This window comes from Natator depressus, chromosome 4, assembly GCF_965152275.1.
Source record: "Natator depressus isolate rNatDep1 chromosome 4, rNatDep2.hap1, whole genome shotgun sequence".
NCBI classification, from domain to species: Eukaryota; Metazoa; Chordata; order Testudines; family Cheloniidae; genus Natator; species Natator depressus.
The window spans coordinates 81,048,124-81,073,853 of NC_134237.1; the positions used below are offsets into that span (position 1 = coordinate 81,048,124).

Sequence of the window (25,730 nt, forward strand, 5' to 3'; positions counted from 1 at the left end):
AATTTCCCAGCAACTTGGACTGCCTATGCAGAGCTGCTTTGATTTTCTCCTCAGAGACTATAAACAGAAAAAGGACCCACCATTATAAGTTACCACACAGCTTTTTCTAAGCAAGCACACTTTTTCTTAAGATAAAAGCATTACAGAGAAAACATATTAAAAACAAACAAACAAAAAGAACCTACACATGTACTAATAAACTTATCAAAGATTACCCCTATCTCCACAAGGGTTCTGGTTGGTCTCAGTCCTTCCAACCCTTCCCAAAAGATTGGGGCCCTTCCCGTGGACAGCAGGTCCTGTCTATTTGCTGGATCAGAAAGAAGGCCCCAAGTCAGTTTAAATTCAAACTATTTATCCAAAAGTCCTTTCTTTGTCTGTTGGCCTCTGGAGAACCCAGTCTGAACTAGTATATGCGGGCCTCTCTAGGTGGTGGTACCTCATTGGAGGCTTTACTATCTGAGTGAATTTGCCTTATCACCTTGCAACTGTTCTTAGTTCCTGGAGGGGCTGTGGTTACCTGCCCCATGGAATTACATATAATCCCTGGCCCACAATGATATATAAACTTAATACAATTAGATCTCCCAAAGATATTGCAGGAAACTGCCATAGCTCTCACAGACAGCACAACACAACTTTTAAAATCCTCTGCCTCTATAATCTTTGGCTAGCTGCCTGGTCTGTGACCCTTGTCAATTTGCTTAGCTCCTTTTTCTTTTTATTTCTATTTTATCCTCTCTCTACTTTTCTCTTAAACCTTTGATTATTTGTCTAATTTCTCCCCTCCCTATTTCACCAGCACACTCTACTTTTAGGATAAAAATGAAATCAACAAAGCTCTCTCTTTTTTCCTTCTATGTGTGCTCTTCCTCTTCCTGCTGTCCATGTGCGGTGATCCTGGAGCTGAGCCCTCCTCCTCCTCATTTAGGCCTAAATGTAACATAACAGGGTCACATTTTGTATTAGGTTTTCCTCCATGATACTTTAAGTTTAAGTTTAACTTTAAGGCCAACTTTAAGCTCCAAGTGGAGGCTATGCATATTTTAAATCTGATTCTTTCCTGCTGTAGATATGGGAGGAAACAGATCTATCACAAATCCCATTCTTGGTAACATCTGTACTATCCTGAATTTGGGCCATATTGGTTTATAATCTGTGACTATAGATGCACAGTTATTCCCATGCTGCATTTTGTGAGAAATCTTTAAGTGTAATTATGAGGGCTGTTAGTACTAAACTACTATTGTTTATGTTCCAATTTAACCTGAAGGCCAGCGCTTTGCACAGGTGGAAGAGAGAGCTGTTCTAGCCATCATCCTACGACGCTTTTGGGTGGAAACAAGTCAAAAGCGAGAAGATCTTGGTTTGGTCGCAGAATTAATTCTTCGCCCAAATAAGGGCATCTGGATCCAGCTGAAGAGGAGAAGAGAGTGTGTGTCATAAGAATAAAGCTTACAAGGATTTTAGATCCTAGAACATGTACTCAGTAGTATCCTGTAGTTTATTCATCTTTAATCACATAAGAAGATTTAACAGAATTGTAAATATATCAAAATATTTCAGAATCTCTTGACCTTTTGACCTATAAATATTTATCTCAGGATGTGATCTTTCCCTCCCATTTAGTTGGCTCAGGATGTCTCAGAAAGTAGCATTGACAGTTGAATGCCTTGTATCCTTACTATCCATTGTCTTGGCACTTTACATCATTTTCTCTGAGACCACCATTCATATTGCTCCATGAAATGGTCAGCTGACTGACTTCTCACCCTGGAGGAAAAGTTACTAAGGTGTAGGACATGCCCAGCTTCCACTCTCCCAAGGGTGAGGGTATGGAGGTGGTATTCCACCCACTGTCTCTTAATTACAAATGCAAGGTACTGTTACAGTCTTCATTAGAATATTTTTGGTGGACAACTCCATACCTTATGTGAGAGAAATCAGACAACTATAGTTCTTGCATGGAACTGTAGCCTTGACAGGCTAAATGTAGAAAACTGAATGTGAATTTGGAGAGATCTGAAAAGAATGAGCCAGATCCTTAGCTGGTATGAATCAGCTTAGCTCTATGGTCTTCAGTGGAGCTGTGTGAGTTTTCACCAGCTCAGGATCTGGCTCAGTATATTTAGCGATTATTCATCCAAAATTGTTTTTTGTTGTTGTTGAGTTCATTCTGCAATTTATGGCATGTCCCAAACTCTCCTCTCACTTAAAGCAGTGCAGTCTTACTGGCTTCAATAGAGTTATTCCTGCGTGAATGAGGGGAGAATTTCACAAATGACTTCCAGTGTGCCTATTGAAGGGAGGGAAATATATTTTCCAAAATGTATGTGTTTTTCACAGTTATTTTTGAATGTTATTGCGGCCTTGACTGTTGGATTAATTTGTCACGTAACTTATATTATATAGTATGATATAATCTGATTGAGATTTATATAAACCTCTGCACTTTAAATGATATTGACATCCTTTACAAATGGTTATAAATTATTAGAATGGATTTTTTGTTCAGTTTCTGGCATTTGGCTCACAAAATCAATCAGTAGATGAGCATCTTTCCTTAGGAGAAAAAGAAAATCGAGGTAGCCTGGATGATGAACTACCTCCCTTAATAGAGCAAAAAGAAAAGGAGTACTTGTAGCACCTTAGAGACTAACAAATTTATTAGAGCATAAGCTTTCGTGGGCTACAGCCCACTTCATCGGATGCATAGAATGGAACATATAGTAAGAAGATATATATATATATATACATACAGAGAACATGAAAAGGTGGAAGTAGCCATACCAACTGTAAGAGGCTAATTAATTAAGATGAGCTATTATCAGCAGGAGAAAAGAAAACTTTTGTAGTGATAATCAAGATGGCCCATTTAGACAGTTGACAAGAAGGTGTGAGGATACTTAACATAGGGAAATAGATTCAATATGTGTAATGACCCAGCAACTCCTATTCTCTATTCAAACCCAAGTTAATAGTATCTACTTTGTATATTAATTCAAGCTCAGCAGTTTCTCATTGGAGTCTGTTTTTGAAGCTTTTCTGTTGCAAAATTGCCACGTTTAAGTCTGTTACTGAGTGGCCAGAGAGGTTGAAGTGTTCTCCTACCGGTTTTCGAATGTTATGATTCCTGAAGTCAGATTTGTGTCCATTTATTCTTTTGCGTAGAGACTGTCCGGTCTGGCCAATGTACATGGCAGAGGGCATTGCTGGCACATGATGTCATATATCACATTGGTAGATGTGCAGGTGAACGAGCCCCTGATGGCGTGGCTGATGTGATTGGGTCCTATGATGGTGTCACTTGAATAAATATGTGGACAGAGTTGGCATCGGGCTTTGTTGCAAGGATAGGTTACATAGGTTATAGAGCAGTTACTCCAGCACAAGGTGGATCTGTGTTTGCCTGGCCTGTGCACAAAGTGAGAATTTTGGTTGCCAGCACAAATAATTGTAACAATTTGACATTCAGGGTCAAAGTCTGCTCTGAGATCCAACTCCTGGTCCAAATCCTACTCGAGTCAGTTGGTGCTGCACCTAGTAATTGAGAATAGAATTTGACCCCCCCCCAGCCATGAATTGCTGCTATTCTCACAGGGTGGACAAAGAGCTGACACGGAAGTGAAATATCATGGCAGTTTATGATTTTGTACTGTGGGGCTGGGCAGAAAGCTCTTCTCTCTCTCTACAACTCCATGAAGCACACACTTGATTGACTGTGTGGGGAGTGCCCCTCAAAAACAAGGACACTGAATTAACTCTGAAAGGGTTTGAGCCAATGAGCAGACAGGAGGTGGGATGGTTCACCAGCCTGGGAAGATTCAGAGAAGGAATAAAGAAGAAGCTGGCCAGCAAGCAGTAGCCCTGAGCTGCGGCAGAGAGAGAGAGAGACTGAACCTGGAGCTGCTTGGAGGAGAGCCAGTTGCTTGCAAAAGGAGACTTTCATAAATGCACAGCCTGGAGTTCACAGGACAGCTGAGACCACTGTTCTGAGCTCACAGGTTAGCCTGACCCAAGGGGTTGGGGATTGCATTGGCGTGGGGCAGAGAGTCTATGTGTGTCTAGCCAGCCAGCGCGGGAGGGGCTGTGGCTCTATCGGGGCAAGAAAGTCTGTATAACCCCTGCTAGAGTTCCTGACCTAGGTCTACTCCTTGTTTGCTTGGGTGAGATAAGTGTTGTTCTGTTGTTAAGTGTAGTGCATACTCCTGACCCCTGTAGGAGAGAGTGTTGGTATTTGTGCAGAGGTGTGTGGCTGGGACCTGGGACCCCTCTCCCAATTGTTGGAATCCCCCACCTTACAATCCTTTCATATAGGAAATATTGGTAATGTATTTAATGTACCTAACCTTGGTCTATTTTTAGCTATCTGGACAATATGCATTATTTTTCAATAAAGTTTTTATTAAAGATATTTTTAAACTGAAGACATATTACACAGTGTACATTTCCATGTAAAAATATAGTGGGGATGTTACAAAATGGAAAGATTAAAATTGCAACAGAGGGACACTTAATATGTTAAAAGACAAGGAGTACTTGTGGCACCTTAGAGACTAACAAATTTATTTGAGCATAAGCTTTCGTGAGCTACAGCTCACTTCATCAGATGCATTCTGTAATATGTTGTTGCCTTACAGTGTTGTGAATTTGTTTATAAAATGTTGAATTTGCTACATTGCTCCCTAGATCAATAAAACAATATATCTTAAATAATCTGTTTGTACTGTGACAGTTAATGCAATGATTTTTAATATTTTTCTAATTACAAATGTCTTTGAGAAATGCAAATACAATTTACCGTGTGTATGGGTGCACAAGCCAGGAATTGAATGATGTCCATGAAAGACTCAGAGAAGATAAATTGTTTCTAATATGAAATTCAGAGGTCACATCCACTCTTTACTAGAGCTGGTCGAATAATTCAAAAAGTGACTTGTAAATAATTTCATGAACAAAAATAGCAAGTTCAGCTTGCTCTTGTATTCAGACAAGTGCTGAGGTTTTTGTGAAAATGTTAATATCTGAATAGTTGAGATTTTAATAGTTTTTAGCACAAATAATCATTCTTTCAAAAATTTGTGCCAGAAATAAAATAATAAACAGTGTGAATAAAGTATGTTTAAAAGTTTTAGTCACCCTGTCAGGAACAGGAAACAATAGTACTGGCCAATCACACACCTAAAATAGAGAGCAGTAAACAGCTAAACTGCACAATGTTTGGGATGAAATTTGTACACAGAAATTATTCACTGAATACCTGTGACACAGAATTCCACTTAGTCAATTCAAAGGTTTGTAAACTAGAAAAAGGTGTTACAATGACTTAGTTCTTGTAGGTTTCAGAGTAGCAGCCATGTTAGTCTGTATCTATTCAGGGGACACCATCATAGGGCCTAATCACATCAGCCACACTATCAGAGGCTCGTTCACCTGCGCATCTACCAATGTGATATATGCCATCATGTGCCAGCAATGCCCCTCTGCCATGTCCATTGGTCAAACTGGACAGTCTCTACGTAAAAGAATAAATGGACACAAATCAGACGTCAAGAATTATAACATTCAAAAACCAGTTGGAGAACACTTCAATCTCTCTGGTCACTCGATTACAGACCTAAAAGTGGCAATTCTTCAACAAAAGAACTTCAAAAACAGACTCCAACGAGAGACTGCTGAATTGGAATTAATTTGCAAACTGGATACAATTAACTTAGGCTTGAATAGAGACTGGGAGCGGATGGGTCATTACACAAGGTAAAACTATTTCCCCATGTTTATTCCCCCCACCCACCCCCCACTGTTCCTCAGACGTTCTTGTCAACTGCCGGAAATGACCCACCTTGATTACCACTACAAAAGGTTCTCCCCCCCGCTCTCCTGCTGGTAATAGCTCACCTTACCTGATCACTCTCATTACAGTGTGTATGGTAACACCCATTGTTTCATGTTCTCTATGTATATAAATCTCCCCACTATATTTTCCACTGAATGCATCCTATGAAGTGAGCTGTAGCTCATGAAAGCTTATGCTCAAATAAATTTGTTAGTCTCTAAGGTGCCACAAGTCCTCCTTTTCTTTTTAATTCTTACAGCTGTTGCCTCAGCTTCCCTCTTGCTGGTTGGGTAGTTTAGCCATCCAGCTAAACCAAAAACTCCACCCCTTCCATGTTAACAAGGGAAAAAAATATCTTTCCCAGTCTTTACCTAGGGTGGAGGCTTTTTTTCCTCCTCGTGGTGGAACTGGACATGATGGGCAGAAACTTGGGCAGCTAAATATGCAGATGCTCATTCCCGGCCTCAAGCCCACTCTGCCTCTTTGCCCAAGGCCATTCCCTCACCTTGTTCAAACTTTCTCCTGCACTGGGCTTCCAATACAAAATTCTCAGTCAACAATATTTCCACTGATAAATAAACCCAACAGTTCTCTTCCTCGGCTTTCACAGGGCCACCCAGTGCCTTTCTTGGGTTCTTTGTCCTTTTGCCTGTGAGTGGAGAAAGGCAGAGCTCCTGCTCCTTCCACATATCTCTCTGGTCTGATGAAAAAGGAGCTTGTGGGTATTCTGGCCCTGTTTCCCCGCATTTTTCTCCATGGTACTTCTATGGCTCCCATTACAATAGTATCTGAGTGCCTTACAATCTTTTAATCTATTTATCCTCACACACCCCTGCAAAGCAGGAAAGTACTGTTATTCTCATTTTATGGATGGAGACTGATGCACAGAGAGGCCAATGGCTAAATCCACAAAGGGATTTAGGTGCCTAACTTCCGCTTAAGGCACTTAAATCCAAAAGTGAGCTCCTCAAAACCCCTGCTAGGGTTCTGCTAACCCTGTAGGTGCCTAAACTCCCTAGACACTTAAATTTCATGGGTGAACATTCAGACTGCTGCCTCAGTCCTGATGCCCAGCATATAGCTCATGCCTAAACCCTAGAATTCTGAAACTCTGCATTCCCCCACCTATCTTGCCTGGGGGGGGCCCAGTCTGGTAGGTGTCTCAGAGCATGCCTACTGAATTGGGCTCTGCACAAAGCACAACCAGAAGAAGTGGTACTACTGACCAGGGTATGGGAGGCTGTTGGCCAAATTCCTCCTCTGCCTGATTCACTGGGCCAGAGAGTAAGAGCAAGAATCATTCTATAAGCCAAAGGTTAGGGCAGCCAAGATCACACAGGAAGTCTGTGGCAGAGTAGGCTAGGGATAATAGGGTATTTCTTTCCATAGCCTAGAATCCAATGGTCCCTCTATATGTACAGCCTCCAGAATGCCATTGTTTTGGGTGAAACAGGTAGGGTGACCAGATGTCCCGATTTTATAGGGACAATCCAGATTTTTGGGTCTTTTTCTTATATAGGCTCCTATTATGCCCCACCCTGTCCCGATTTTTCACATTTAATGTCTGGTCACCCTAGAAACAGGATAGTGCTGCAGACCTGTGGTCTGTTTGTAAAAGGTCACGTTCTCATTCCAGGGGTAAATTAGCAAAGGAAAGGAAAGGCACTGGGCACACAGGTCGTAGAGTCAGTATCAACCACAAGGAGAAATGAAAAGATATCAATGCAGAAGACGCCAATAGTAAGGAAGTGGTTAAGAAAGAGGATGTTGGGGGGCATAACAAGTGAGAAAAACTGTAGGGAAAATTGAGTTTGGAGACACAGGTGGGGTAGCTGATGGAGACACTTTTGAAAATTAGGAATTCGAATATGTTAGAGACAGCAGAATGCAGTCCCCCTAACTGAAAAGAGTATTGGTTTCCACTTGCTAAATGCAGCACTTCAGGAATTTGTGGTAAAAGGAAAGAAACAGCAGACTTGAGTCTCTCCTCAGTTACACCAGATTTCCACAGTGTAACTCACTTGGGCTTGAGTCACCATTTCACGAACACACAAGTGATATAATTGTAAGATTCATACTGATGTAAGTGAGGAGAGATCAGGCCCATTTCCTGGTGGGGGAGGCAAAGAGGGAAGAACATGACAGAGGAAGGAGGATTCTCTTTTGTCTATGCCCTGAAGATTTCCTTAAACATAAATGTTTGCTAGTTTGTGCAGGGCGCCACATTAAGCCGAAGAAGATTTGACTATTGTAAAACAGGGATTAGACATTTATTTTTTTAAAAAGGGTCAGATCCTCAGCAGGTGTAAACTGCTGTAGCTACATTGACTTCATTGGAGTGCTACCACTTTACATCAGCTAAGGATCTGGCCCAAAGACAGAAACAATGTTGACATTGTGAGTACCCATTAAAAGTAAATATACAAGTCAGGCAAACATTGCATGCAAAATAATATTTAACATAATTGGAAGTGCTGTTTTTTTTCCTAGCAGAGCATACACATTATCCAACCAGCCAGCACTACTCGCACATGTGCAGCTATTGTGCTTTCAGGTAAATAACTTCCATTGTTTTAATTGCTATCAAATAAAACATTGGCAGTATCCACTCCACAATACATGTTGATCTGATTATCGGTTGTGTTATATTGCTGACATAAACATTTATTTGCTGCTCCTAAAATTTGCAGCGTAACATTTTTAGTGGTGAAGAATTTAAGATTCATTTTGTAAGCTTTCATATTTTGCTAAAATACTAAGATTAAATGCAATGCCTACACTGTTGCTAGGAGCTGTTTAGATTAAAAACTATTTGGAAATAAAGGACTAGGAGGAGGTGGTCATATTGGTAATACTGAAATTTATAATTAGCAGGCCAGTTTGGCTCTCAGTTTAATCATGTGAAAATCCAGGGTAACTCCATTGGAGAGCCGAGCAGAATTTGTCCCAATATTTGTAAATTTAATTCATTCTTGCAGTCATAAACAAGGTATGAAACTTCTGCTGCTAATGCATGCTATTGTATCTATACCAGGTGGTCATTCCACTTGTATCCTACGACTTTGCATGTTATTTTTAAATGACTGTCCGACAGAAAATTTGTATGTAAATCACCCAATAATGGGTAGCTCTAGTACTCTTTAAAATGAGTTGCATCACATGTGAATTATATTCTAAAGAAACATTTTGATGTATTTATTTTTTAGATGGTTTGGATTTATCAGACCTTTAATTTCATTTTCTTATCAGCTCGTTCCTTTTTTGGAACCTGTAGCTAGTAGCCTATGTCAGTAAACTTCAAACTACAGGTCCTGACTCTTTTAAGTTTCCTCTCTTATCATTGCTATGGGAAATGCCTTTGGCGACGAAGATCTCAAAATTTTGATTCTGTGTTTTACCTTTGTAACATAGATACAAAAGTTGTAAGATAAAATTCCATCAAAGTCTGAAAATCAGGAATAGACTAAATTTTGCTGCTTCAAATTATGTGCAGTGTATACACTTGGGGCTTGGCTACACTACCACTTAAGTCAATGTAACTTACGTCACTCAAGGATGTGAAAAAGCTACCCCTTGAACGATGCAAGTTGTATTGACTTAAAGCTGTGTCCACACCACACTATGTAGGCAGGAGCTGCTCTCTCCCTACCTAGCTTCCACCTCTCATTGAGGTAATTATGCCAATGGGAGAGCAATCTCCTGTCAGCATAGCACATCTTCACCACATGCGCTACAGTGGTGCAGCCACGCCGATGTAGCGCGGAAGTGTAGACTAGCTCTTGGAGACCTTTAAAGCAAGTATAAAACTGACCAGAGAATAAGTTTTCTGTAAAATGTGGGACTCCTGTTGCTAAGCCTAATGTATGATTTAAGCCTGTTCCTACTATCCAGGCAAAATTCTCAGGACTGCAGGCTCAGATTCTGAGTATTATTCCCAGATTCTGCATTATCTTCATCTTCATGCATTATCTTAGTTCACAGATTCATAGACTCCAAGACCGGAAGAGATCTCTGTGATCATCTCTCCTGTATAACACAGGCCATAGAATTTCCTTCACTAGAAATCTCTTCTAATAATTGCAACACCATTTTGATCTTTCTGTTATTTGTCTTTTTCTGCATTAGAGTGTCTTATCAGACTCTACTAGTCCCATTATAGAAATATTCTCTGGAAACTATCTCAAAAATAGTGTAATCCAACTCTTTACAATATTAATATGAGCAATGATGACACCTGCTCACAAAAGTGCAGAAGATAATGAAGAGGAACTCATGGGATAGGGGTGTGAATAAGGGAGAAGATGTTAAGAGGTATCAGTGCCCATACCAGCCATAAAGCAGTAGCAACTAAGGAATGGTTTTTCACATTGTCCAGTTTTAGTTTATATTAGATAGACACACACATGGATATGGAAGAAATTCCACTGACATTTAGTGAATCACACTTACTGGTTTTGGCCATCATAGATGGGAGGCTAAAATATATGGCAATATAATGTGTTTTTAAGTATGAGAAAAAATTCAGACCAATTTGAAAGTTATCAGAAGAATTGCATGAGTTACAGTAGTTGTGATGTCACAAGTAGCTATCGCAAACATCCTGAAATCAAACTACTAAATACATTTGAAAAATATTAGGGCTGTCAAGCAATTAAAAAAATTAATCGCAAATAATCGTATGATTAAAAAATAATCATAATTAATCGCGGTGTTAAACAACAATAGAATACCATTTATTTTAAATATTTTTGGGTGTTTACTACATTTTCAAATATATTAATTTCAATTACAACACAGAATACAAAGTGTATAGTGCTCACTTAATATTTATTTTTGATTACAAATATTTTCACTGTAAAAACAAAAAAAATATTTTTCAATTCACCTCATACAAGTACTGTAGTGCAATCTCTTTATCATGAAAGTTGAACTTACAAATGTAGAATTATGTACCAAAAAAACCTGCATTCAAAAATAAAACAATGTAAAATTTTAGCACCTAAAAATCCACTCAGTCCTACTTCTTGGTCAGCTAATCACGCAGGCAAAGTTGGTTACAATTTACAGGAGATTATGCTTCCTGCTTCTTGTTTACAATGTCACCTGAAAGTGAGAACAGGTATTCACATGGCTCTGTTGTAGCTGGTGTTGCAAGATATTTAGTTTCAACCACCATTCCAGAGGACATACTTCCATGCTGATGATGGGTTCTGCTTGATAATGATCCAAAGCAATGCAGACTGACGCATGTTCATTTTCATCATCTGAGTCAGATGCCACCAACAGAAGGTTGATTTTCTTTTTTGGTGGTTTGGGTTCTGTAGTTTCCTCATCAAAGTGTTGCTCTTTTAAGACCTCTACAAGTATGATCCACACCTCATCCCTCTCACATTTTGGATGGCACTTCAGATTCTTAAACTTTGGGTCGAATGCTGTAGTTATTTTTAGAAATCTCACATTGATACCTTCTTTGCATTTTGTCAAATCTGCTGTGAAAATGTTCTTAAAACTAACGTGTGCTGGGTCATCATCCGAGTCTGCTATAACATTAAATATATGCAGAATTCAGGTAAAACAGAGCAGGAGACATACAATTCTCCCCCCAAGGCGTACAGTCACAAATTTAATTGACGCATTATTTTTTTAATGAGCATCAGCAGCATGGAAGCATGTCATCTGGAATGGTGGCCGAAGCATGAAGGAACATACAAATGTTTAGCATATCTGGCATGTAAATACCTTGCAACGCCAGCTACAAAAGTGCCATGCCATTGTAAATAAGAAGCAGGCAGCACTATCTCCCGTCAATGTAAACAAACTTGTTTGTCTTAGCGATTGGCAGAATAAGAAGTAGGACTGAGTGGACTTGTAGGCTCTAAAGTTTTACACTGTTTTGTTTTTGAGTGCAGTTATGTAACCCCAAAAAATCTGCATTTGTAAATTACACTTTCATGATAAAGAGATTGCACTACGGTACTTGTATGAGGGGAATTGAAATGAGGGGAATTTTGTTTATCATTTTTACAGTGCATATATTTGTAATAAAAAATAATAGTATAAAGTGAGCACTGTGCACTTTGTATTCTGTGTTGTAATTGAAATAATATTGAAAATGTAGAAAAACATCCAAAAATATTTAACACATTTCAATTGGTATTGTATTGTTATAAGTGCGATTAATAATGATTTGGGGGGGAGGGATAGCTCAGTGGTTTGAGCATTGGCCTGCTAAACCCAGGGTTGTGGTTCAATCCTTGAGGGGGCCATTTAGGGATCAGGGCAAAAATTGGGGATTGGTCCTGCTTTGAGCAGGGGGTTGGACTAGATGACTTCCTAAGGTCCCTTCCAACCCTGATATTCTATGATTCTATGATTAATTTTTTTAATCATGATTAATTTTTTTGAGTTAATCATGTGAGTTAACTGCAATTAATTGACAGCCCTAAAATATTTGTCTTTTTCCTTTTGCTTCTTGAAATAAATATGAAGGAACACAAAGAAAGATCTTTTTTAAAAGATGTTCATAAAAATATGATTTCTTATTAAAATCTTATGATATCCTTCAAACAGAGGAAAACTAGTAAGGCTTGTATATAAATGCATCTCAGAAATCTGCTTTCAGAAATTACTAGAGTTTAGATATTTTTTTCTTCTTCTTTTATACAGATTGTCATATGGATATTTTTCAACAAACAACATTTTCAGGAATTGATCTTACAAGTGTTTTCACTCCCGATAGCTTTGTATGTCGAACAATTTGTACTTATTATCCAAACTGCTTATTCTTTACATTTTTTACCAGGGAATGGAAAGTAGAAACACAAAGGTGAATATGACAGTTAATTTTTAACATTCTAATTAGAAGTATTAAAAATACATATGTCCATTTTTAATAACAAACCATACAAGTTCTATTAATATAGCTGTGGGAATGCTCACTAAAGTACAGCTTTACAAATGTTTTATTCATATGTGTATGTTTTCAAAGGGGGCACTTAATCTCTCAAAGGGCCAAATTCTTTCCTCCGATGTACACAGGGGGCTGTTATTGAAATTGCATATCTAGAGGCACGTACCGTAAAAGTTAATCAGAAAATACATATCAAAGAGGGAATCAAACTTCAAATTCTCCTAAATAATCAAAAGCAAAAGATGAATCCGTATTAAACTTTTAAAACAGGTATCTGAAGCTTGGGCTCTGAACCCCTCTCTCTAGGCTTCAGAGCCCAAGCTCCAGCCTGAGCCACAACTTCACTGTATTTTCCACTGAATGCATCCGATGAAGTGAGCTGTAGCTCACGAAAGCTTATGCTCAAATACATTGGTTAGTCTCTAAGGTGCCACAGGTACTCCTTTTCTTTTAACTTCAAAGCACTGTCTACACAGCTATTTATGGAGCACTAATACGAGCCCCACTAGCCTGAGTCTGTCAGTCCAGGCTGGGCAAATTGCTACTGTGGGCTGTGTAGACATACTCATAAAGTCTTATGTGAAAAGAATGTTGAGGTTATAGGTGCTAACTTTCTCAATTTCTGGGGGGTGCTTCACCCCAGCTTTGCCCCAGGACCTGCCTGCACTCCACCCCTTCTTCCAACCCACCCCCTCCCCCCGCCTGCCTCTTCCTGCCCCTGCCACTAAGCAGCTGATTGTGGCGGGTGGAAGGCACTGGAAGGAAGAGGGGAAGAGGGAAGAGCTGATCAGCGGGGCTGCCAGTGGGCAGGAGGCGCTGGCGGGAGATAGGGGGCAGCACTGATTGACGGGGCCACTGGTGGGAGCTGAGCATCCACTGTTTTTTCCCGTGGGTGCTCCGGCCCCAGAGCACCCACGGAGTCAGTGCCTAAGGTTGAGGTTGCCATTTCAAGGGTGCATGTGCCGACCGACAAGCAAAACTACTTTGGAAAGCTCTGGCTCTGGGCGCCCGGCATGTGCGCATAACCCTCACTAGAATACAGATAGGGACCACACATCTCAAAGAACCTCCACTTACAGGTAAGTAACCTCCTCTTTCCTTGTGAAGCTCAGGCTGTGCAGAACCTAAACTCACCCCTTTTGCATAATCATTATTACCAGGCAGTTTTTAATAGCATAACCACATGGCATTTCACAAAAATACTACCATACGCTTTCTTTTCTAGCACCTTAGCTGTCGAACCTTGGAACCTTAGCATTCTCTGAATGTCTTTTTATATGGAATTATTTTTGCAGTAATGTAAAACAATACAAATGAAAAAGGAGCTTCACTTGCTCAGACTTGGAGGCGCTGCTGCTTTGCAAAACCTTGATAATAACAGGCCAGATCCCCAACTGGTACAATGCAGTGCTATGCCAATTTACACAATGTCTCATTTCCCTAGAGCCAGATTGTGCAATTTACAGTTTGATCTATACTGGTGGGTATTTAGTTTGGGAGATCAGTACTAGGACATGTTCGGTGACTTAATACTATTTTTAATTTTTCTTTTAGAAAGCTTTGTTTCCTTAAGACCTCAGGAAATGGGGTACCACATGGACGTGTAGAAAGGGAAAATGTTATCTGTGGTTTTAGTCTTCTAAACTGCAGAAGATCTTTTCCTGGTAAAGCATGCGTTACAGTAAAAACCCACATCAATTTCAAATGATTAATTTTAATAAGCAATACAAAATTAGTCTGAGAATGGAGCACCAGTGCAAGGAACATGTTGATTTATTAACATATGCAATGTTAATGCCTTACAGCCTACATTCCCGCACTTACACAGACACAAACTTTTTGGGAGATGGGTTGAATGTTACCTATGTTAAAGGGCACAAAGCTTGTCAGCAAGTTTGCACAGACACTCCACTGCCAGTTTTTTACTTATTTTCCTCTCCAAGAATCATGCAACAAGGAAGGGTAAGATAATTTTTTGTAATGTTTTAAAGTTTGCTGAAGAAGTCATACAGCAAGTATATTAGGTAAAAAATTATAATTTAATCTGAAAATTCATTTGATCTACAGTAAATGCAAATGCTACTTGAGAATGTCCTCAAAAGGGTCCCCAATTGGAATAGTGCATGAGAAAGGAAGGATCTCTGGCTACACATTAAGGTTATGTAAAAGAAAAGCCAGCACTGGTAAGCAAAAGTTTCACTTAATAAAGCTGTGCAAAGTTAATGGGCAAAATTCCATGATGGTGTATAGCTCCATTGACATCAATATGAGTATACCTAATTACCACCATGACTCACATAAATGGTATATTTTTCCATGAATAGTCCCACAAGGTGTTATTCCACAAGAGTAAGAGTGGCAGAATCTAGTGGTAAATAATGTAAACAATAGATTTACACTGAGATCATACTCATAAAGGGCTCAGAATTCGGTAGGTGTCACTCTTCCTCTTAGTACTTAGCTGATGCTCCAGACGTGGCTGAAATTCCACTGGTGGGTGAAATGTTTCTGACATATAGTTCATATATCATTTGCAGAACACTTTCAGATCTTTTGGGATGCAAACTGCTAAATAGAGCTGTATAGGCTTTTAATTCTTTCCATAGTGTGTGTGCAACTACGTAAACCAGATGACAGAGTTGTCGGAGGGACGGATTCTTTCCACGGTGAATGGCCATGGCAAGTGAGCTTGCAAGTCAAGTTATCTACTCAGACACATCTCTGTGGAGGGTCAATTATCAGCAATCAGAGGATTCTAACAGCTGCACATTGCATTTATAAGTGAGTACTACTCATAAAGGAATGAATTAGTGTAAGATCTTTGACACCACATGAGGTATCAGTTAACACCTGTTTTTCACAAAAAATAAATATAAATAATAAAAATGAGGAGTACGGAGGAAGCAACTATTTTAATGAAACAAAAAGGTGAGATTTTTAAAGCAGAAAATTCAGGTTTCCACAACAACTGGAGCTCAGCACTATTGTCCTTTATGAGAAGACACTTCCTGTACCAATATTTTCAGTCATTTACAATGTCTTTTAAAACCCCACAGACTGAAATTTCTCAGGCTTGTTTTCAGCTCAAAAGTGAATTTCACTGGAAAATGTTGTCTAGTTCTGTGTGGCCACTGTACAGTGAGTGTGAAAAAAAAATGTATTTTTCACCAAGTTATTCCCCCCCCACCCCCCAAAAAAAAAAAGGGTGTTGTGTTCTGAGGGCTTTTGTTGAAGACAAAATTTGTCAAAGACTTGGACATGAATGGAGATTAGTGTCTTTGATATGGTTAAGAAAGTTTGCCTACAAATAAAGTGTTGAATAATTGCATACAGTGTTGAACATGAGCTGTATGCTAATCTCTGGGGTTGCTCTAATCTGTTCTAATCTATGACAGCTGGTAATAGCCCCTAGGATCTGGTTGCCAGTTGAAAATAGCTAGAATACAGCAGCACTGTATCCATGCCCTCTTCTTCCCACAGCACATCCCCCAACACTGGCTGTGAGACATAGGAACTAGTTCTTTGCTAACTGAGGACTCTGCAGTGCTAGGGAAACTCTCAGCTGGCAAGATCTGGTCAATTTCCATTCTGTTTGCCTGGAGTAGTGTCAAGAGGCTGGAGCACTTCAGAGATTCTGCCCTACTCTGTTTAAAAGTTCCTGGAAACAGGGATTTACACTGGAACTAATCACTAGAGTATAATTACTAGGATGTTACATTTGAAATGCTTCAATTTAAGTGACTCATTGTATAGCCTGTCCCCTCTTCTAAAACTTCTTTGTATGAATCAGTTATTTTTATGTTCTAATTATTAGTGAATTGTAAAACTACTGTGGAATTTAGTGCAGCCAGCAAGTACTGAATGCTACAGTGCATAGAAACATACAATACATACCTTTAATGGTTGACAAGTTGGTGAGTACACATGAAGCCATTAATATTTTGGAGACCAGATATACACAACTGACATTCAGCTGCTCCCTTTGCCTCATTGGGCTGTCTACATTTTAAAAAAGCAGCTCATCCTGTCAGTTACTGATGAAAGTGCTGTCTCTGGATGCTGTCCCAGTGCTGTGGGAACCATGCTGAACATGAAGGAGGTGACAGGTGACAGGCCCAAAAGACGGCGAGCACTGATCCAGTAACATTGGCTAGCTTTAGTCACATGGACCTCTGCAAGTAGTCTTACCTCAGGGTGTCAAACTCTGGCCCAGAGTGTCAAGTCCAATAGTGTAAAGATTATCTTTACATGCATGTTATCAAAAGTTTATTTATAGGAGTAGAACCTTATCAATATTTTAAAAGACAAGAGAGCACCCTATTAAAAAAATAGCTTTACTTTGTTGATGGAAAATTAGTTAACTGATATTTTCCAGTTCACATATAAACTTTCTGTAGCAAATCAATTTAAGAGAATTTATATTACTTAATTTATGCACTTACTGAACTTTTAACAAAGACTTACTAGTATAATACTGAAATAAAAAAATCTCATACAAAGTCACTAGTACATGCACTCATATGAAATTTGAATCTAGAGAAATGAACTGGAATTTTTCATATAGCTCTATGCAATTACATTTTCTCCTCTACATTTACAGCAAAATTTTTAGTGGTAAGAGTCATCTCTATATTAGATAAGTCTTTGAATATACTCTACTGGAATTTACATTCCCAATTCTATTTTGGCTAATAAAAAATGGCACACTAAAGTCAATGGAAAGATTCACATTGACTTCAATGTGGCTTGGATCAGGATCAGGCCCTTAGAAAGGAAAATAAGGAGAGAAGAGACTAAAAAGAGACCAGAAGGGAGAGAGAGAGAAAGATGAAAAGGGATCAGAAAGAAGGGGAATATAAAGGAGAGAGAAAGCTGATGTGAAGATGGGAATGTAAATGAGAACAGGAACAGGAGACATGCAAAGCAGAGGAGAGGGAAAAGCTGAATCTCTTTTTAGTTTGACACGATGAAAATGCAGCAATGGAAAGAATGGCATCAGTGCTCTCCTCTGTGCACCCAGGGGTAACTGAAAACATTGGCACCTGCAAACAATATAAAATAGTGAAATTCTCTGAACCTGAGATTGCTTGTTTGTCTTTTTCCTTTAGTCTCGAGAATCCCAAAATTTGGCGTGTTTATACTGGCATTTTAAAACTATCAGAAATAAATGAGGATACACCTGTCTTCAAAGTCCAAGAGATTATTATTCACCCTCAATATGTGATCGCAGAAACTGGATATGACATCGCCTTAATGAAACTTGATAAGCCTATGAATTTTACTGGTACATAGAATATTACATTATAATAAAATTATTTCTCTAAATTTGGAAGCCTGGCAGGGTGACCTAATGGTAGTTCTCAGCACTGCTGTGCATGAAGCTAGGGTTCCTTTACTAGAATATATGATTGATGGGGCCTGGGGGGAGTCAGAAGCTGGGAATGGGCGACAGGGGATGGACCACTTGATGATTACCTGTTCTGTTCATTCCCTCTGGGGCACCTGGCATCGGCTACTGTCGGAAGACAGGATACTGGGCTAGATGGACCTTTGGTCTGACCCAGTATGGCTGTTCTTATGAGTCTCACCCTGTCCACCTTGGACAGAACATAGTGGCACTGTACAGTCTGCAGGGAGAAGCCTAAGGAGAAGAATAGCATCAGGGCTTCAATGGGGACACAGAGAACCTTAAAGTTAAATCTTTCTTCTGACTAAACTAATATTTTAAATGAAATTTTAGATTTACAACAGCCCATATGCTTGCCATCAAAAGAAGAAACAAACACATTTATACCGACTGCCGGGTGACCGGATGGTGTTACACAAAAGAAGAAGGTACAGACAAATATTTAACCCATGAATACCTATATTTTTTAAGGACCATGTCATGCTGATACCTGTGAACAGGAACTGAGGTTTCACTCTACATGTAAGGCAGTGCATTTGCTCACTATTTTACTTAAATGAGCTCCCACCAGAATGAGTGTGCATGAATAAAACTATTCCTAAACTATACAAGGACCCTTTAGATTTATACTGTATACATCTTCTAGAAGCCTTACTGATGTTACAACTGTGAGTGCAATTTACTCCTTGTGTTGTCACTTCAGATTGTATGCTCAGTGCATTCCCAACAAGTCACAAACATATGTCACATACACTGATGGAAATGTGATAATGAGGTCAATGATGCTGATTTGTTGGTCCATAGGATATCCATTCCAAAGTGCATCCATGTACCTGTTATACATTTATGGCCTGGTCCTTCAAACGTTTACACAATTGAGTAATTTTTCTTACTGGGGCTAGATTGCAAACCCCTTACTCATCTTAGTGAGCAGTTATTCACATGAATATTTCCCCTGACCATTGTGAGGAGATGGTTCACAATCTAGCCTATTGAGTCAAGGCACTTCAGCAAACTCCATATCATGACAGGAAATAGGGTGAGGGATGATATCTTAAATAAGTGGCTCTCAGAACATAATTATGGTGGGTGTGGAGCTCTTGTAGAACCCAGAGTGAGGGGGAAAGAGCTGATTGGCTGGCTGGGCTGTCAGTCATCCAGAGAGACAGGGGAGGATCTTCTCTTCCTACCAAAGGATTCTGGGTAGGGGAGCTCTTTGTAAAACTCCCCAGCTTCCAGTTGAGAGTGGGAGCTGCATTAGGAAGGGTCACTTGGAGGAACCTGGGCCCACTGGAGTTGTGTTATGGAATCTATTCCTTTAAAAAATTATTTAAAAAATCTGAGCGTTTAAATTTTTTTTTAAAAGAACCCCTCTGAAATGGGTCTTGCTACTTATTGGACAACCTTGCTGCTGCACTTTGCCAGAATTATATAGGTATGGCTGAGGCCTCACTGAAAATCAGGTCCTTTTTTTAAATTCACTGATCCACAGCTAAAAAAAATGGAGTACAAATTTTTCTCAAAAATATTCACTTTGGGTTGAAATTGCCAAAGAAGAAGGTGTTGGTATCAAAGTAGAAGTTTCCAAAAAGTTATAGGCATGTGACATGAATGAATGATTCTGATATCACTTATTCAAATTTTACACGTTGTAACTCTTTTGATTTTATAAGCGGCACGTTCTTCTTTCACATTGGTGTATATATGATCAGACTCAGGGCTAGAGTGATTTTAAAGAAAATTCTATCATGACCTTTGTTACAGGTATTGCCACCAGGCACCCACTATAATATAGCCCCAGCATTGCCCCGAATTCTTTTAATCTCCATTATAAAAAGTGAGTATTAAAGACTTATTAAACAATGCTAAGTTTATTGACTAAAATTACAAGAGGTTACTCACAAAGACCCTAATTCTGTGATTTAAGAAATGGAAATGCTCGAGAATACAACCTTGATCTGAAATGTAGATTTTAGTATGTTAAGTACTGAAATCCAGTATAATCTTTTAGTTTCTAGCTGTTTGTTAATCTAGACAACAATATGTAGCTAAAATAGATATTTCCCTCTCAGTCTGTCTAAAGAGCAAGCCCAGGAACAAAAAGATTGAGCTTATTTTTGTTTGTATAGCCCTGTACCTTGCTTTTGAACAATAAAAGATTAAAATCGTATACATTATAATATTACATAGGGATCGCTCCTTCACCCATCTTCCTACTCTGATTTGAGAGCTAATGTTTAATGTGAAATTTGATGAACTTACACAAATGAAATATACGTTGGATTCCTTCTAATCTAATGACTAAGTGCCTCTATCACTGTTGTCAGTTTGAATGCATGCACATATCTGCATGTGTTGAGCTAGGGCCTGAGCACCACAGCTGTTGCAGCTGGGGAATCTAGATGCTACTGTAACACAAATACATAATTATTTATAATATGCAGTGCTCACAACTACTTGCAAAAACAGGACTACAGTCTGCAAGGGACCCTCTCCTGAAATCCTCAGGGAACAGTGGATTCACAGTAGCCAGTTGCGCACATGGTTTGTTGATGCAAATATGGAAAACAGGGTAGATATTAATATGGTGCATAACTGCACCATCAGCATGGGTGTCACGGAGCACAGCATCCACAGTGAGTAGCTGGTGATAACCCTCAATTCAGCACTTTAGCAGCAATATGGGGGAGGTGAGGAGGAACTCACACGTACTCAGTGGAGACAGACAATATGCCATGTGTAAAGGACATTGAGGGGTACCAGAGCAAGCAGCATAGTAAATTCAAGATATAGCCATGCCACACACCATAGCCTGTTGCATCACACCCAGAGGCCACACTAATAGTGACCAGGGGCAGCCTAATATGTGGCTAGACAGGCAACCAGAGGCACCTGTAAGTGATAACATATGACACCTATACTTCACCTTTACCCCTTCTCCCATGGGGGCTGATGATGTACCTTAACTTGCCATCCCATACTGGCTCTGTCAACAATCCGTGGCATTATTCTGGATTTACGCTGCCTTATCTGAGCAGATTCTGGCCCATGGTGCTTGCACGTTCATGTTGAGTGGGCTCTTGTTCAGTGTGCCCTCTTTGTAATAACTCTATGTTGGGATTCCTAGAGTTTTATTTTCCTTGTTTTGATACAACTGACACTTCTGTGATCTTAGTATTGTGTTGCTAATAGATCAAGTGCAAGATATCCTTCAGAAGGCTACTATTCCTCTAATACCAAATGAAGAATGCCAGACAAGATATCAGCAGGACAGAATAAACGACAAGATGATATGTGTTGGTTATAGAGAAGGTGGAAAGGATGCTTGTAAGGTAATGGGATGATAAGTGCCCAATCGTGCATTCTAATCACTGGCTACAATCTTGTAGAAACACTTTAAAAATAGCATCAGCTATTAAGAAATAGATGGATGCATAGATATATGCATGGCGATAACATAAATTCTCACTTGGATCTGCCAAAAGCATAGATGACTGAGACAAAGATGGAACCCTTTTCAGTTAACACGCAGGAACAATAATGCACCTGCTTTTTTGGCACAGTACAGTAGCAGTGGGGAGGAGATGGTCTCCCTAACAGAGGACAAACCAGATAGAAAGTTTATGCTACATTTGACCTTAGTCAAAAGGCTGAGGACAAAGAGATCTTAAGATGAAGAGCACAAGATAAAAGCCTGCAAATTGGCATCTTCCCCCCCCCCACCCAGTATATAAAGGAGAAGAAACTCTTAATTAGAAATGCAAATGTGTATTTTCATTAGGCTTTAAACAAGCAGAGGTAAATATTGGTTGGAACTCTGCTGGATAGCATCGAGTAGAAATTGGTCTAACTGAATGAAAAATATGTAGAAGTTAACTTTCCTGAAACACATGAGCCTAATTCACCCTTGTAGCTCAGATCTTCAGAGGCATTTAGGTGCCTAGCTCCCATTGAAATCAGTTGGAATTAAGCACCTAATAACTTTGTGGATCTGGGCCTGTGTTATGCAGTGCAACTCCATGGAAACGGATGGATTTAGAATGGTCTGAAATGGGAGTAATGCTGTGGTGAATCCGGCCCTTCTTTATAAAAGAAGTACTAACCAAAACCATTTATGCACATCCTGTTTTTTCCTTCTGTGATACAGGGAGACTCAGGTGGGCCATTATCATGCAAACATGAGAATATCTGGTATGTGGTGGGCATTACCAGCTGGGGTGAAGGATGCGCTCGCCCAGAACAACCAGGTGTTTTATACAAAAGTGGTGGAATATGCAGACTGGATTCTAGAAAAAAACATGTAGCACAAGAAAATTCTTGAAAATATTTGGATTCCTAAATCATGGCATGAAACAACAATCCTGAAAGCAATTTTGTGACACACATTGAAATACTGTAAATTGTGGTCTTCTTTAGTCTAAAGCACAGCAGATAAACTTAGTAAGGCAGAAATGCAAGAATGAACTGACTTTACTATCGTATGTCATAAAAAGATAAATAAAAATAAAATCCTGTTTTATAGTCACTGATCTGGAATAATAAAGACTATGTTCTAAACCGTTGATTTCCACATGCATACCAATAATCATTCTCCTGGACCTGGTCCCTCTCCCACTGAAGTCAGTGAGAAGATTTGCCTTTCTCTTCAGTGGGAAAAGGCTCTCAGCCTGTAGCATAAGAAAGAGGTGAATGGACACAGATACATTCTGGGTTCAGAAAAAAAGCATAAAAAATTCAGGACAGTCTTGGTTGATGCTGCCTCTACAAAGTTCAATAGTCATTAGCCTCAGGTTGGGATTCAATATCAAAACATTTTTCAGCTCTGTTTGGTGACGAGATGGTTATTTACCATTGGTGATGTGAGGAGGTTAATAGGCTAGGGGATCATTGTTAGTGGAATATGTATTCTCCTGACGTAACATTTAGATTATTACAAGGAAGGATGGCACACAATTTCTATAATTGTTTAGTAAACTTCATACAAAGATATTTCTATACTGCCCATCCCTGTAGCAGCTAAGCGCTGCACAAACAAATTTTTACGTTATGTCTTTTATATTTACTTTAGACTTATTTCTTCAAAAAAAAATTTTTTTTTATGAAGGATCAGAAGGAAATCTAGTCAGATCCCTTGGTGATCCTTCAGTGAATGGGTTATTTACGCATCGTAACATTATCTCTTTTTTTTAATGTTCTGTAACTTTGCCTGAAAGTTGCCTCGACAGCTACTTCTAAGATTGAAATCTGAAATGGGATTTCAGATTTTTAATGGGGGTTGTAAACACAACAGCAGCATTCACTTTTCTTGAATTGGTGCTGACCGTGGTTTATTCTCCTCCACACTTATAGACTAATTGCTGGTTGGAGCAGAACTTATAAGAACAACCATTCTGGGTCAGACCAATGGTCCATCTAACTCAGTATCCTGTCTTCTGACAGCGGCCAGTGCCAGATGCTTCAGAGGGAATGAACAGGACAGGGCAATTATTGAGTGATCCAATCCCAGCATCTGGCAGTCAGAGGCTTAGGGAGAGACAGAGCATGGGGTTTCATCCCTGACCATCCTGGCTAGTAGCCATTGATGGACCTATTCTCCATTAACTTATCTAATTCTTTTTTGAACCTAGTTATATTTTTGGCCTTCACAACAACCCCTGACAGTGAGTTCCACAAGCTGACTGCATTATGTGAAGAAGTATTTACTTTTGTTTGTTTTAAACAGCTACCCATTAATTTAATTGGGTGACCCTTGGTTCTTATGTTATGTGAAGGGGTAAATAACATTTCCTTATTCACTTTCACTTATTCACTTTCACTATTTGCTATTTGCTGCTCTCCATTCTGAAAAGTGACCATTTTTTCCTACCCTGTGTTTCCTGTTTTTTTTTAATCTAGTTACTGGTCCATTAGAGGATCTTCCCTCTTATCCCATGACAGCTTTCTTTGCTTAACAGTTTTTGGAGAGGGACCTTGTCAAAGATTTTCTGAAAGACCAAGTACACTATATTCACTGGATCACTCTTGTCAACATACTTGCTGATATCCTCAAAGAATTCTAATAGATTGGTCAGGCATGATTTCTGTTTACTAAAGCTGTGTTGATTCTTCTCCAACAAATCATTTTCATCTATGTGACTGATAATTCTGTTCTTTACTATAAGTTTCAGCCAATTTGCCTAGTACTGGTTAAGCTTACCGGCCTGTAATTGCCTGGATAGTCTCTGGAGACTTTTTAAAAAATCTGCATCACATTAGCTATCTTCTAGTCATCTGGTACAGAGTCTGATTTAAGTGACAGGTTACATACCACAGTTAGTAGTTCTGCAATTTCATTTATGAGTTCCTTCAGAACTCTTGGTTGAATACCATCTTGACCTGGTGACCTATCTCCATGCCATTGGACTTCTAGGTGGTTTGTGGAGACCAGCTAAAGCTCAGTCAATAGCAATTAAACTTACATGACCAAGTGCTGAAATGGTACTATTTACATGAGGTAAGGCCACCATGGTCTGTGATTTGGAGGGTGTATGGGTAGCAAGGGATGGAAATAGGTGATCTATCTGAGGGAGGAGTCAAGTATCACTCTGTTCAAAAACCAGTTGCAGAACACTTCAATCTCTTTGGTCACTTGATTACAGACCTAAAAGTGGCAATTCTTCAACAAAAGAACTTCAAAAACAGACTCCAACGAGAGACTGCTGAATTGGAATTAATTTGCAAACTGGATACAATTAACTTAGGCTTGAATAAAGACTGGGAGTGGATGGGTCATTACACAAAGTAAAACTATTTCCCCATGTTTATTTCCCCACCCCCACTCCCCACTGTTCCTCAGACGTTCTTGTCAACTGATGGAAATGGCCCACCTTGATTATCACTACAAAAGATTTTTTCCCCACCGCTCTCCTGCTGGTAATAGCTCACCTTAGCTGATCACTCTCGTTACAGTGTGTATGGTAACACCCATTGTTTCATGTTCTCTGCGTTCTCAGCCTACTACTTGGTCCCTAGCTCATGAAGGCGACCACAGAGCACCTTGACATCACCATGGAAAGATCCAAACTACTGGCTTAATAGGTACAGAATGACAACTGCATGTGCTTTTTGGTAGATTTAAGGGATGCTGGCATTGTTTACTCACAAGATTGGATCTCTTTGAGGAAAAAAATCCCAATTGTTCTAGCTGCCTGCTGTGTCCTGCATAACATCTGTGATCCAATGGGAGAAAAGCTGCTGCTGGGGTGGAAGGTGGAGGTGAAGTGGGCAGTTGCACACAACAAGGGAGAGCTGCTAGGTGTACTTGCCAAGCTGGGCAATCAGAAAAAGGCTTTTAAAAATATGCAGAGTTATTAAGGTGGGGAGGTGGCTTCTGGTCTCCCTGATCCTTGGGCAGTGGAATTAATAATTGTGACAAGAACAGTCAGTGGCAGCCATTGTGGGACAGCTGCTGGAGGACTGTTAGAATCGACATAGGTAATGCAATGACCTCAATATGTCAACCACCACTCAACACTATTTGGGGAGGTGGTGTTGCTGTGTCACCATAACAGGGCATATACAGCAGCAAGAGACAAAGT

The 25,730-nt window shown here is 39.6% G+C and overlaps 2 protein-coding genes across 2 annotated transcripts in view; both read left to right on the forward strand.

The window, feature by feature from the left end:
• LOC141985902 (cytochrome P450 4V2-like) overlaps positions 1-1,446 on the forward strand; it is a 29,017-nt gene extending 27,571 nt beyond the window's left edge. Inside the window, exon 10 of the mRNA XM_074950082.1 lies at positions 1,274-1,446. Within this exon, the coding sequence (XP_074806183.1) occupies positions 1,274-1,446 (173 nt within the window). The remainder of the gene's footprint in view (positions 1-1,273) is intronic.
• An 11,064-nt stretch (positions 1,447-12,510) lies between these two features.
• KLKB1 (kallikrein B1) lies at positions 12,511-22,457 on the forward strand. The gene is given in 12 exon segments (XM_074952054.1): positions 12,511-12,662; positions 14,301-14,410; positions 14,548-14,647; positions 14,649-14,708; positions 14,814-14,929; positions 15,353-15,527; positions 17,855-18,030; positions 18,487-18,531; positions 18,534-18,581; positions 21,346-21,485; positions 22,301-22,405; positions 22,407-22,457. Coding segments are annotated over 12 exon segments (1,278 nt in total).
• Positions 22,458-25,730: the final 3,273 nt, after the last annotated feature.